Raw genomic sequence first — 15,909 nt, 5'->3', positions numbered from 1 at the left:
TATCATGGGAAACAGCGACACTACATATTGTTAAGAGCAATAATAATAGCCTCACTAAACACATCACTATAACTCTATGTGCCTTATTAAAAGTTTGGACAGATCCAAACTTAACTGGACAGAATACAAGAACATGGCAAAAAAACATGTATTAGCTAAGAAGCTGTATACCAAAAGTCAAAAGAACCAGGTATATTATCAGAACTGCTATAATTGATATTTTATCATGAAGGGCAAAGTATGTGAATATACATAAAGTTATTAAATACTCTCTTTAGTTAAAAGTAGTAACAGCATCAACTAAGGTGACATTTTTGTAAATACGAATATTATATACAGTAGTTTAGATTTTTTGTGTATCATTAGGTTGGTGTTATGCTTCAAGATATATTCTTATTGTATTAACATAATGTATAGGTCAGTTGCTTTACTATATTCATGCCTCATGACTGAATCATAACACAGTCATAACTTCATGGTAATCCTTTGTTGTCAACTTCAGCTAATTTGAATTTTTTTTCTTTTTATCACAATGTGTGAATACCTAGCTTAATAACTTGCTAGTGTTATGCAAATTGTAACATCAACAACTTCTGTTGTACTGTATATCATTTTTTATTTCAAATTATGAAACAAATTAATAAAAAGATATTTGAGAAAAAAACTGTTATCAGATTAAGTGATTTAATATCAGGTAATAGCAGTTATTCTCAGTTATGTCTTATTATGAAAACCGGTTACTGCCTGTTTTCCAGTTTCTAGTAGATCTCAGCACCAAACTGTTGAAACAAGTTTTGGTACTCAGTGTCTTTACTGCCATTGCAGCCAGTCACTAGTGTTTTTGGCAGTTAGTGTATGGGATCACACAAACACACACACACACAGACACACACACACACACACACACACACACACACACACACACACACACACACACACACACACACACACACACAAACAAATACACATAGTACACTTCCCAAGTTACATGGCAATAGCATTTAGGATTTTGAAGACAATGTTTCTGGCTCTGTTGCCAGCAGGGACTTTCCTATGTGTGGTAGAGACATTAGATTTTTGCTTTTTGATAGTGCAGATATGTTGCTCACTTCTATATGCCGAGCTGTATATTAACAGGGAAAGGAGATTGTTGTGCTGATAAGAGCAATATAATGGAATTGATCCTGTGGGTTACTCCCTTGGGAGCAGTAGATTCTCTGTGGTGTTGCAGTTGTGAATCATGCATGACTGGAGAAGGTACAGTTTACATATGTACTTCTATGTAGGGAGTACTTACTGTGCCTATTTAGTAGAGCAAGACTAAAAAAATCTGGGCCTATTCTGTAAAACATTTTAGTTGTGAATCTCTTAGGGCTTGGGTACACATGTATACCACATACCAGCTGTGCTCCATGGTGCACCAGTGCTTTTCAGTAGTGCCATAACTGTGAAGCTTGCATGTATATCACATACCAACTGTGCTCCACTGTGCACTAGTGCTTGTCAGTAGTGCCATAACTGTGTCACTTGCATGTATACCACATACCAGCCATGCTCCATGGCACACCAATGCTTATCAGTAGTGCCATAACTGTGTCACTTGCATGTATAACACATACCAGCCATGCTCCATGGCACACCAATGCTTATCAGTAGTGCCATAACTGTGTCACTTGCATGTATAACACATACCAGCCATGCTCCATGGCACACCAATGCTTATCAGTAGTGCCATAACTGTGTCACTTGCATGTATACCACATACCAGCCATGCTCCATGGCACATCAATGCTTATCAGTAGTGCCATAACTGTGTCACTTGCATGTATAACACATACCAGCCATGCTCCATGGCACACCAATGCTTATCAGTAGTGCCATAACTGTGTCACTTGCATGTATAACACATATCAGCCATGCTCCATGGCACACCAGTGCTTATCAGTAGTGCCATAACTGTGTCACTTGCATGTATAACACATACCAGCCATGCTCCATGGCACACCAATGCTTATCAGTAGTGCCATAACTGTGTTGCTTGCATTCTCTGTATAATGCCTGTAATTAAGAACATTCATCTTAAGTTGATCTTTGATTTGCTGAATGTGTACTTGTTTATATCTTTTAATTCTCTGAATGTTATGTGTTATATGAAAGACCCAAGTACTTTAAAGGTGTTTTTTCAGTCAGTTAAATGGATATTGATTGTTGATTTGTTCAGAGTAAGTACAGTTCTGCTAAGTTGTGCTTTGTCAACTTCAATAAGTCTGTGTTCTAAGAGAATGGGGACTGTCTTCAAGATGTACATGAATTTTTGGAATGATCAGGATTCTTAAGCATCCTTTTAGGTGTTATCTGAAGTATCAATCATCTTCGTGACTTAATAAGACTCACTTGTTATTCACATATTAATAGATCAGCATACAGATGTGTCATCATATTAAGTCATACTAAATTAGTATGCTGTGTGCGTATTGCATCTCTGGTATGTAAACAAACATTATTATGCTGCTTATTCTGTAAAAAGGCTGCCAGCTTTACCTCATATTTTGTCTTAGCAGCACACACTTTTTTAAGATTAATAAGAGCTAATACTTTCTTTATTCATAGGCAGCGCCCTGCATTAGGTGAATGTTTGGCTGCCTTTTCTGGTGCCTTCCCAGTGGCTTTTTTGGAAACTGAGCTGAACAAGCACAACTTCTTCTCTGTGTACAACACTAAGAGTGCAAGAGATAGAACAGGTAAGAGAAGTATGTACCGAAAAAGGCTCCCTTACCAGACAGTTGAAAAGTATTCAGACAGAACAATGACTGCAGATAAGAAAAAAGATTATTTACAGGTCAATATGTTTGCTAATATTGCTACTATAGGTACCATTATGTTTTATTTCTTTTCAGACTTGTTTTTCTCTTGATTGTAAAGAGGCTGGAAGCTGACAGAACATACTATGTTAATATGTTGTGATAACAGATAAAGATCATGACTGTTGCTTCCTAATTCAGTAGCTCGTCCTACTTTATCCTGATCTTACGTGCCATGTTGATATTTTTCATGACGTTCTTTCCTTTATACATAGTGTATTATAGAAAGAAAACAAACCTCAACATGTGCAATGCTTTTTGACAGAGCAACATTACATTTTATTACACTTGTCTGACAGTAGAAGACAGTAAGGGGATCTAGTCTGCCACTTTAAGTGCATTCAGTATTCTAACTTCCTGTCATTCCTGTCTTCCCCTTCTACCCTTTTGTACCTGCCCTATGCCCCCTCAAATGCATCCATGGATTTCTTCTGCATCAGCTATTCTGTTAGTCCATCCCATTGGCCCTTAACCCTTTCCATGGAGAGGTACTTTAACAGAACCAAGGAGCAGTCACTCTTTGCAGTCTGTTCTTTTGCCCCTTCTTCTCTTGTCTGTCATTGTTCATATCAACTCCTTTACTTTCTGCACTACATTATCTGGTACACCCAGTTGCAACCCTTGTCCTCCACTTTGAAGAGTTTTCCTACCTATAGTATTTGGTTGTATCCCTTACCCTCCATTTCATACACCCAGCAGCAGGATTTACTGTGGACTCTTCCCTGCACCTTGATATATCTTCTTCTTGAGACTGCTTAGAGTATTCAAGGTGTGGCCTGACCAGGGCCTTCTATAACAAATTATTTTCTTCTGGAGTCTAACACTTTGAAGATACACCCTAGAAGTCATTTGGTTGTTGCCACTGCCCCCTCACTTTGCTGCTTATGGCCCATTCCAGTTGTAATCAGGACTGCAAGATCTTTTTCCATCTCTGTTCCTGTCATTAACACTCCCTTCTGATACTTTACATGAAGTATACCGTGACCCTGATACAGTACCTCACATTTTTCTGTCTTTGACCTTAACTGCCATCTTTTAAACCACTTGGACAACCTTTCTAAATTCTTCTTTAGACTTATCCCTCCATCTTCCATAGCTACTCCTTTGTGTTGTCAACAGAGAGAGCAATCCCGTTCTTTGTCCCTACAGAGTTAGTTGAGATGAACACACTAAAGAATAGTGGACTCTAGAACAAGCTCAGTGCTACTATAGTAGTTACTTTTCTTATCTTCTCTTATTCCCAGTATTCTTGCCCCCACTGTAGCCTTATGCACCCTGCAATTTAACCCTGCAACACTCCATTTCCTAACTTTTGATCCAAAGCTCTGCCCCTCCAGTCTTCCCAGCTGCCTCTTCTGCAGGACTAACTCACTGATTTTGGTAAAGTCCAGGTAAGTTAAGTGTGTCTGTACTTTTCTGCCAAGTTCTTCTGTAACCTATTCATAAAATTGGATCACTTTTGTCTGACAGCTTCTTCTGACTCTAAACCCATGTTGCTTGATGTCCTTGTGATAGCAATCTCTTAGGATAACAAGACAACACTCACTCTTTTCCAGAGGATTCTTTTCATGACATGCTTAACATTGTTGTTACACTAACATGCCTGCAGTTTCCTGTTTTTTTCTTATTCCCCATTTCCAACCCAAAGACATTGATGCAGTGGCTAGTGATCAGTTGATAACCTACATTTCAATGGCTCTGACAGCACACTGGCTAAATCCTTGAAAATTAGCCCATCTTCCCCCTGTGGATTATCCTTCCACTGGGTAACTAGCTACTTCTCACCCCCTTCACTTCTCCCTTTATCCTGCTGTCCTTGCTTTGCCCTACCTCTCACCCTTCCAGCATGACAGCTTCCATTGCTTTCTGGTAAAGAGACTGAATTGACATTTATATTTTGTGCCGCTTCTCTCCCAGTCTTTAGTGATCTTTTCTTGCACAGTCTACCAACCTGTTACTCCTTTCCTTCTTTGTACTGTATAATTGAAATGTGTTCTCTTACTCTTTTGACTTTTTCTACCAACTCCACCTCAGCTTAAGTTTCTGCTTTGTTTACTTTCTTAGTTGTCTTTCTGTTTGCCCCTTTGTTCTATGCTTCCTGTCTCCCTAGCCCATTTCCTTCCCATCTTCCATCTCTTATATGCAGTGTTTTTGCTGTAATCATTGCTCTTTCCTTCTTATGTAGCCACATTGGCCTGTTCCCATATTTATTTGTTTGCCTTTTTACGCTTCCTCAAACTATGTCCATAAGTTTAAATACTGCATCTCAGAGCATCCTGTAGCTTGTTCCTCCGCCTGTTGTTACCTCCTTTTCATTCATTTCCTTCAGCTAATCATATTCTTTTCCAAAATCTCACAAGTCACCTTTGCCTCTATATTATTATGATTCCACCACTCTAAACTTCACAGTGATGTGACCACTTTTGACTAATGGCACCTTTACTTCACCTGGGTATCCATGGTCCCATCCTCTTTGGTTTGGGCCACCTCCAAAACACTTTCCTTTCTTGTTTAGTTCTTCACCTGATAGTTGTATTGCTAATGAATCTGAGACATCAGTCAACTCTCAGAAGTAGAACTCTTTGGTAAGAGTTATAAACCTGCATTCATTTGGGGTAATATAGTTTTATACTTTTTGCAGTTTTCAGTATTTTGCATGCGTCTGACAGAACAGCCAGGGATTCACACAGGAAACTGATGATGCCCACTCTAATTGCAATTTTTATGAAGCAGTGAATTTATAATTATATTGTATAAAGTTCTATCTGTGTGACTGGAGCACTTAAATGTTTGTGGCTTCTTCTCATTTTGCATGTGTTTCATGTTACTCAAGCTGTTCATATATGTAGAGGTGTTTCTTGTTGCACAGTATTGTGTTTCAGATATGTAACCACTGGGCTTTATGCATGTTGCCTGAGATAGTTACTTGAGGGTGGTTCCCTTTTTTACAGTTTACAGTGACCTCAGAGATGATTATATCTGAATGATGTATGGAACACAGCACCCACCACTGGGGGGAAGTGCTGTATCTTTATGACAAATTATTAAGCTTAGCTGTTTTAATGCTATTTTCACATTTCATGTGAGGTTGTTATGTGGACCAATGATGTTTAGTTTTATAATAATGTCTGTAGACTGTCTGATGGTGTACACTTTTTTGACTGTATAATTCAATACATTTTGAATGTCGACTTAAAAACACCAACTTACAAACTGCAACACTTCTTAATACCTTCTTCATTCAATCTATCCAGAAACTAACTAAAGCAGATACTAATAATTACACCCACTCCCCCCAGCACTAACTCATCCAACTTTACTCTGAAACCCATACCCAGTGACTATATCAAATCTCTACTTATAAACTCAACCTTGCTCCCCCTCTGACAATTTACCCCCACTCTACCTTAAACTTGCAGCTAATTCCATGGCTTACCCCATCTCCATATTAATAAACAGGTCTATTCAAGAATACATTGCTCCTGATATATGGAAAAATTGTATGTCATTCCTCTGCATAAAGGAGGCAACTCTATCGAACCCTCTAACTACAGAGCTATTGCTATCTTATCTCTGCTTTCAAAGATTCTTGAGAAATGTATCTACAAACAACTACTCCAATATGTACTACAAGAAAACCTCATTACCACTACCTAGCATGGTTTCCGACCTAACCACAGCACTGCCACTGCACTAATTTCTTTTACCCATGCTATCTCTGCAGCTCATGACAGCAATAAACTAGTCTGTAGTCTTTTCCTTCATCTTTCTAAAGCTTTTGATCTACTGTCTCATAACCTGCTTCTATCCAAATTAGTTAACCTCAGTCTCTCCAACTCTACCATCTCCTGGTTTTCAAGCTACCTCTCTAACTGACATAAGGTAGTGAAATGGCTCTGCATCCTCCCCTTTCCTTCCAGTCCACACAGAGGTTACTCAGGGCTCTATCCTTGGACCCCTCCTTTTCAATATTTTTACTAAAAACCTTCATCAAGCCTGCCCACACTCCTCTCTCATTCAGTATGCAGATAACTCTACAGTTATCTCCTCTTCTGATAATTTACCTCACCTTCTCTCTCTTACTCAAGAATCTCTCTGTAGAAAAATGGCTCACTTCCAATCAACTCTAGTGAACCCAAACAAAACTAAACTCCTCCATTTTCTTCCCAAGACACTCCCCAAGACAGTCTAACACGTCAGGAACAGTCTTACTCTCCTTTTGAAGACTCTGATGCAGAGGAATCTATTCCTTCTGTATCCCCCCCTGAGGACTACTCATTTGGTGAAACTCTGCATACCTTAAGGGAACACTTCCACTGGGAAGGCCAGGATTATTCAGATTCCAAGAAAAGGCTCAGGGAATTTCTTTTGTTACCCCAGCACAGGCCTGTGGCTATACCTCCTGTCCTGGACATCCTAGATGATGTTTACTCGGAGGCCTGCCTTAACCCGGACTCTCTCCCTCCAGCTCCAGTTAAGTCTGACAGGTACTACAGGGTTCCTGACTCACACCAATTTCTATACAAAAGCCATGCTGCTGACCTAGAAACCATCTCACAGGGGTCCAAGGGAGTTAAGGCCTCCATTGCCAAAAACCCATTGCCTTCCGAGAGAGATTCCAGATCCTTAGAAAGGTGGGGAAAAAAGGTATATAGCTCGGCTACCTTATCCATGAGGGCCTTAAACTGTCAGTTTCACATGCTAAAATACCAACAGTTTCTGTTATCTCAATTGAAAAGTAAAATGTCACAACCTGAACAACCAGACATGAAGGAGTTGCAGGATTTGATGCATAGTGCAGAACAAGTGGGTAAACATACCTTACAATGTGGTTTTGATGCTCTAGAGGCCTCATGTAGAGCTGCTGTTACAGGCTCAGTCATACGTAGGCATGCTTGGCTCAAGGAACAAGCCTTGCCTGATCATGTCAAAGCTAAATTACTAGACGCCTCTCTTCAAAAGGATGTACTATTTGGGGCAAATGCTGAGGAAGTATTACGGAAAATGGAGGAAAAGGCTAAATCAATGCAAACTGTGAAAGAATTTATGCAGGTTCAACCCCCACGTTTTAGTAGAAATTGGCCTTCCAAAAACTGGTCCTTTCCTGCCACAGACAGACCCCAAAGAGGCAGATACAGGTGCCCGAGGGGCAGAGGACAAACACAAGGCTCGTACAGAGGCAGACAATGGCAAGCTCCTACACAAAGAGGTGGTGAGGACAACTCGCAATCTTTCAGAAAGCAAAACCAATGACTTTCCCCTTTGCATGCCAACCAGGTCTCAAATGGCAGCACCCTTAGGAGGAAAGCTGGCACTATTCTCAAAAAATTGGCATATTGTCACAAAGGACAAATGGATCCTGAACATTATAAACAGAGGCTACAAATTCCATTTTCATACCCTTCCAAAATGAAAGGCATGCCAAACCTGCCACACAATCAAAGGGCAGAGGCACAAAAGCAAATTTCAGATCTTATAAACATGAAAGCTATTCAAGAGGTACCTACACACGAACAAGGTCAAGGTTTTATTCCAGGCTATTTCTGGTGCCAAGGAAGGGCAAAGATTGGAGACCTATTTTGGATCTTTCCATCCTAAACACATTCCTACTCGTACCAAAATTCAAGATGCTCACTCTACAGCAACTTCTTCCCATGCTGGGCAAGGAGTCTTGGCTGGTAACATTGGTCCTCAAGGAGGCATACCTGCATGTCCCAATCAGACAAAATTGCAGAAGATACCTCAGATTTCTTGCAGGTTCAATACATTATCAATTCTCTGCATTGCCCTTTGGTTTATCTACTGCGCCCAGAGTATTCACGAAATGCCTGGCATCAGTAATTGCCTACTGCAGACTTCAAGGGATACAAATATACCCTTATTTGGACGACTGCCTGATCCAAGCGGACAGCAAGCACATTCTTCTGAAACATCTGGCTTATGGGGAAGGCCAGACATAGATCTCTTTGCCTCCCACAAACTCTCTAGGATACACAGTCAACAAAGAGAAATCAAGACTAATACCCTCTCGGAAGATAATTTTCCTGGGTGCCAATTTGGACACAAACACCCAGATGGCCTACCTCACGCCAGAGAAGCAGGGGCAACTAATTCAATATTTCAGAACACTGGCAAATTGAACCAGGCTGACTGCAAGGAAAATCCTGCATGCTCTGGGATTCATGGCATCTTGCATCTTACTAATCCCTTGTGCAAAGCTGCATATGAGAAAACTACAATGGTACCTATAAAACATATGGTCTCAACACAGCCACAGTTTGGAAACAATGATACCACTAATTCCATGTCTGCAAAAGGAATTTCTGTGGTGGGCTCAAGCATGCCAAACAAACACAGGTCTTCCATTCAGCAAGCCGCAAGCAAATCAAGTCATCACAACAGATGCCTCGGACTATGCCTGGGGGGCGCACATGACAGACCGGTGCATTCAGGGCAAATGGACCCAAAAAGAAAAGCACCTTCACATCAATCAAAAAGAAATGCTAGCAGTGATAAATGCTATTACAGCCTTCAAGGACCTTCTACAACCAGGTCAGCTATTGATAAGAACAGACAACACCACAGTTATGTGGTACATAAACAAGCAGGGAGGAACACATTCTTATCCCCTATGCAGATTGGCCATGTCACTTTGGAACATGGCCATGGACTTACAAATGGAGCTACAAGCACAGTACTTGCCAGGCTAGGAAAACATGCTGGCAGACAACCTAAGCAGGAATATGACAGATCCACACGAATGGAAGTTGCATCCAAAAGTTTTTACAGAAATAATCCAAGAATGGGGAAGGCCAGACATAGATCTCTTTGCCTCCCACAAAAATCATCAATTGACAAAATTCTGCTCAAGGATCTTCCATCCAAAGGCCTGGAGAGTGGACGCTCTCTCTTTCAGTTGGACATCAATGACATTTTATGCCTTCCCACCTCTTCCTCTGCTGCCCAAAGTCCTATTGAAGACCAGAGCAGACAGACCAAAGATGATCCTCATTGCTCCGGACTGGCCAAGACAACACTGGTACCCACTACTAAGGAGCCTGACGCATTCCCCACCATGGACCCTGCCTCTAATGCCTCTTCTTCTGACTCAGCACAGCTTCAAAACTCTTCACAGTCAGCTGAAGACACTCAATCTAGCCGCATGGAAGATTCCTTAGCATCACAGCAGGCCCTGCTCTCCAAGGAGGTGCAGGATGTCATTTTGGAGGCCAGAAGGCCATCAACTAGAAAAGCTTACTCTGCAAAATGGAAACATTTTTGTGTTTGGAATGAGAAAAAGTGCCAGTGCCCTGGAAAACTGAATTTACCTCAAATACTACAATATTTGGCCGAACTGCTAAGCAGTGGACTTTCGTTCTCCTCCATCAAAATCCATGCCTCAGCCATTTCTGAAGAATACAACACTGATCCACCTTTATTCTCTCACCCTCTATTAAGACAGTTCCTCAGAGGGGCTAAGAATTTAAGACCTCCAAGAAAACAATCAATACCTGCTTGGGATCTTAATTTCATTCTGGAAAAACTGACTTTGCCCCCTTTTGAACCAGCTGCCTCATCAGATTTACAATATTTGTCCTGGAAAACAGCTTTCCTTCTGGCTATCACTTCAGCTCGTAGAGTTTCAGAACTACAGGCTCTTATGGCTGTCCAGCCTTTCATCATCTTCCATCAGGACAGAGTTTCATTACGTACCAACCCGTCCTTTATGCCTAAAGTGGTATCCAGGGTAGCTTTAAATCAGGCCATACATTTACCTACTTTTTATCCTAATCCTCAAAACAAAGGGGAGAGTTACTGCATTCCTTGGACATCCACAGACAACTGCATTATTATTTGGACAGAACAAAGCCTTTCAGAAAATCAGAACAGCTTTTTGTGGCCTATGCGGTAGGAGCTCAAGGAAAGTCAATATCCAAACAGACAATCTCAAAATGGATAGCCCACTGCATACGCTTTTGCTATTCCTTTCATGGCAAAACTGTACCTACAGGCATTAGAACTCCCACACACCAGGGCCACAGCCACCTCTGCAGCCTTCCTCAGAGGAGTTCCTACCAAGGATATTTTAGAAGCAGCCACTTGGAGTTCTGTGCATACCTTCTCTAAGCACTACAACCTACCATTATACTCCAAGTCTAGAGCAGGCTTTGCCACTGCAGTCTTGCAGGGCATTTTGGCTCCTCCTAGCTCGACCTAGTGCCTACCACCCCTTTCTTAGCTTTGGGATTCTACCCATCTGTTATGACTGCAGCTGTATGCACGATGAACATAGTACAGTTTTGTACCTACCATAAATGTAGATGTTCGAGTGCTAATACAGCTGCAGTCCAGGTTTCCCTCCCACTTTCCCCTCTAGGGGTATTCTTTTATGGTGTATTTGCTTGCAACTACTGTTTTTTGATTATATTGCATTGCATTATTACATTATTTTATGTATTGCCTTCCTTCTGTGGACACCTGACATCTGGGGCAAGAAAGACTGAAGAAAATGGCGTCGGCTGGTTCTTTTATACCCCTGTCGCACTGACTTCAGGGAAGAAGCGATGACAACCGACGCCGGACCTAGACTTTGGAATTCGGCCGACCGAGGACCCGCCTGACGGCAGGAGAACCCATCTGTTATGACTGCAGCTGTATTAGCACTCGAACATCTACATTTATGGTAGGTACAAAACTGTACTTTCCTTCCTAACACCTAGCTTCAATGTGAAATTCCACCTTAAGCTTGTATTCTTAGTATGTTAATCATACCTCTCAACTGTACAGATTTTCACAGAATGTCCAGATTTTTCCTCATATTTTGGTCTGTCCCTCATAAAACTTGTGGTTCTCTGGTAAATCACTGAGGATTGAAGTCCCTAAATAATGAAATTCATTTGAGTTACAGACTTCATATCATTCAGGAAATGCATGCTAATACAAAACCTGTTATTCTAGCAACTTTCTAAGTTTATAAGAGCAATATTTAAAATCTGCCCTATTTTTGAGCCTTTGCCCCCCCACCAAAATTTTAGGCTTTGTCCACATTTCTTGCACTAAGAGGTTGAGAGGTATGTACATCCAGGTTTTACTACCTTATTGTATAAGTGTATATGGTTTAGCTACTTTTTTGTTTTGTTTTTGTATTCTGTAACTCAACTTATTTCTGTTTTGAAATGTATGTATGAACTATTTCTACAGTGTTATGTAATAATCTGGAGTTTTTCTCCTGAGGTCTCTGTTAAAAATGGACACTAGTTCAGCCAGCCTAACCCAGTCAACAAATTAAATAAATAAATGAATCAATCAATGAATAAATAAATAAATGAATGCCTTCCATTTGATTTTTGCTTCATTGCCCTTGAGCTATACAGACATTTATTCAAATTATCTGATTAGTGTTGGCAGCTGATATTTTTTATATGCAGGCCTTAGTAAATGTTTTTAGTACTATAAATATATAACATTTACTAATGAAAACTCAGACTTGCACCCTTTCATTAATCTGACCTTTGATCATGACATATTTTCAGAACAAAATCTTTCATCCAAGTAAAGAAATAATTTAAATTAGTAAGCTCATATTTGATATTGATTTGGAAAATATAGCTTTCTGATTTTGTCAGTTCTTAATATAGTTATCTTTTAGATACACTCCTCTACCTCGTGAGCAATATGTTGTTTATTTATCCTCTATTGACCAGGTTAGTCCTACTAAGATGGTGGACTCTTTTCAGGGGAGACCCAAGATGGTATTTATACTATTAGGAGAAATTTAGCCAGGGCATTGGGGAACTTCCTGTTTTCTATAGGTGTAGGATTTTTTACATCTACCTGAGCTACCATTAACTCAAGCAGATAGGTCCTCAGTTTAATATCTCATCCAAACGATGCGCATGTGTTGTTAATTCAAATCCCATTTATTGTGCACTTTCTCTGTGGTGCACCATGCAAGAGCACTGAGCTCATGATCAGAGAACAGGCGATCCAATGTTCAAATCCAGATTATTCTCTTTGCCTTTTTTAGACAATGTCAAACAGCAAATTTGCCAACATAACAAAATCTAATTGAGACAAACTCAGGGTTGTGCTGCTTAATGCTAGGAGTTTAAACATGAAACTGCACTCCCTGAAAGCACTCCTCACCTTGGAGGATGCTGATGTCTGTGCAGTTACTGAGACATGGTTCAAGGCTGCTAAAAGCCCTGGCTGTGCAAGGCTACAATGCCTTCCACACATTCAGACCTCAAAATGACCATAAAGGAACCAAAGGTGAATGTGTATCCATATTCACTAAAACCAAATACACTTCGAGACTGGTCAAATAGCATGAATCTCTTGAACTACTCCATGTCCAATTAACTATTGGGAAAGTACCATACCACATCATTGCTAGCTATAAATCCCCCACCAGGAACCAGGATAACTACACCGACTACCTCGATTTACTGGAATCCCTCGCCATTAAGCCCAACACTTTAGTCTTGGGAGATTTCAAATATCCTCCCATAGAGTGGGAGACATAACATGAGCAAAACATGCTCACTCAGAGGTTCCTGAACTTTGGTAACATAAATAATCTTGAACAGATACTCTGCACCCCCACTAGGGACTGAAATGTTCTGGACAATAGTACTCACCAACATGAGGGGGTCACTGTACTTCCCTATGCATGATGCCCTCCCTGGTTAGGTCAGACCACAATTCATTCTCGTTTGAAGTAACTCCTGAATGGACAACCTCACAGGAACAAAAATTAGCTACAGCCTACCAAGTGATGATATGAAAAGCTTCATACCAGCAGCACTGGCAGACATCAATGAACACAATGCAGAAGTGTAAGCAAATGCCATATACAAACACTTAAATAACTACATAACTCTCCTGTACCTGACCGAATCAAAACCAGATCTGCTCATAAAATCAAGCCACTGTAGTGGACTTCAAGTATATATAGATGATATAATAATAATAAGAAACAGTTCTCCAAAAACAAGAGGGATATCACTCTGCAGAGGAAGAGTTTCCACCTAAGCATAAACAAGAAAATTAGAAATCTTGTAAAGTCTTCTAAAGCAAATTAAAAAAATAAAATTGCATCCCTAGCCAAGGATAATCATAAGGCATTCTTTAACTACGTCTGAAGTCTAAAAGGGAATGCCATGTGCCAAACTGGTTGTAGATGACTATGACACCCGTGCACAGGACTAACAATCAAGGAGCCTCAATCCTCACCACTAACACCAGTGAGGGGGCTTCTATATAGGGAAAGGATAATAAATGCACACACAGTAAAGTACAATTTCCATTAAGAGCACACAGAGCTCACAGTCAGTCTGGGGCTGGTCTCTCCCTTTCTCTCCAGATCCCCAATAAGACTCCCCACTGGCACAGTATAGGGTCCAGATCTCAGCCAAGTGGGCAAGCTAAAACCTCCAGCACCCTCTCTGTCCAACCAGTGCTTCATGTCCTTGCCCAAGTAGATGACACACACACACACACACACACACACACACACACACACACACACACACACACACACACACACACACACACACACACACACACACACACACACACACACATGCACCCACACACACACACACACACACACACACACACACACACACACACACACACACACACACACACACTTTGAGATATGAGTTAGACACAAACACACAGATACTCCTGGGGAAGGCTGGCACAGGTTCTCCAGTTGTGCCCCTTTTACCCAGAGTATACAGTAGTACCACTTGCCACCATCCACTAAAATTCATCAGTTACTAAAAGGCCCTTATGAAAGGGTGTCCAATTATTACTGTGCAATATTATTATCCAAATGGTAAGTGCAACTGAACAGTCAAGGCTTATTCGGAGTGGCTTGGGCAGTATTACTATATACATGCAATGTACTCTTAAAGCTTAAATTATCTCTACACAAAACAGCCACAGTTGAAAGGTTTAAAAATATTTAATAATACACAATAAAAACACAAGACAATACTTCTTACTACACAGTGCTAGTCAAGAGTTCAGAGATCACAGAGAAATACTTAATAGAGAAGAAAAGTTGTGACATCAATACAAAAAAAGACTAATCTAATATTCCTATTTCTTAGCTATATCTAAGAGAAAACACAGTTCTAAAATAAACTTACATATAAAACACGGGCAGAGTGCTGGTGAGTTGGATGTTCTCAAAACAAATGTAAAACGCTCTCATTCTTTCTGTCCATAAATTGATAACACAGTGCCACTGATTAATTTCAGATTACATCATTTCTTTCTGGTTCCCAGGCTAACAGAAACTCAGAGGTTAATAGCCCTTTTGATCTTGCAGCTGGTCAGGAAGCCAGAGCAATAAAAGTGATTATACATGTAAATTCTAGCCATTAACCCTGGACTCAAAACAATAGGCAGAAAGCCTCCCTCTAGACATCTTGGCTCCAAGTTTTAGATCAAAGAATTTCACAATGCTTGACATCAGCTTTCTTACAGCAGAGTGCACTGTTGTTACTTTTTTTTCCAGTTCAACATCCAATAAAGTCTTTTCACATTTAAGAGAACAAGCCTGTGGCTTATATTAATATTTACAAATTACAGAATTATCTACAAAATTCTATCTTGTTAGGCTGGCAGCCTTTACGTATCTTCACCCCCCCCCCCCCCGGAGAACTCAAACTAGTTTTTCAAGTGACCCTTGAGAAACGTTGCTTGAGAGGGTTAGGTCTATCTGAGTATACCCTGTCTTAAGAGCCCATCTGTGTTGGCATTGCTAATCCCACTGCAGTGCTGCATTGACATATCATATGCTTGCAACCGTAGGCTCCATCTTAGCAACTTGTCATTTTGCTGCCTGGCTCTGTTTAACCATGTCAGGGGATTGTGATCTGCAACTTCAGTGAATTTTCTTCCATACAGATAAGGCTGAAGTATCTGCAGTGCCCATACTATGGCAAGACATTCCTTTTCTACAGCTGCATAGCATTCCTTCCTGGGTTGCCACCTACAACTGAGATAAACCACTGGGTCCTCTTCTTCCTCT

At 40.6% G+C, this 15,909-nt stretch overlaps 1 protein-coding gene across 1 annotated transcript in view; it reads left to right on the top strand.

Moving 5' to 3' along the window:
• Positions 1 to 15,909, top strand: part of RYR2 (ryanodine receptor 2) — a 6,224,161-nt gene that overhangs the window by 4,140,408 nt on the left and 2,067,844 nt on the right. Inside the window, exon 67 of the mRNA XM_044059048.1 lies at positions 2,611 to 2,741. Coding sequence (XP_043914983.1) covers positions 2,611 to 2,741 — 131 coding nt within the window. The remainder of the gene's footprint in view (positions 1 to 2,610; positions 2,742 to 15,909) is intronic.

The sequence above is a fragment of the Protopterus annectens genome, chromosome 1.part2 (assembly GCF_019279795.1).
Source record: "Protopterus annectens isolate FY-2018-M chromosome 1.part2, PAN1.0, whole genome shotgun sequence".
NCBI classification, from domain to species: domain Eukaryota; kingdom Metazoa; phylum Chordata; order Ceratodontiformes; family Protopteridae; genus Protopterus; species Protopterus annectens.
This window is presented reverse-complemented; position numbering and strand designations above follow the sequence as displayed.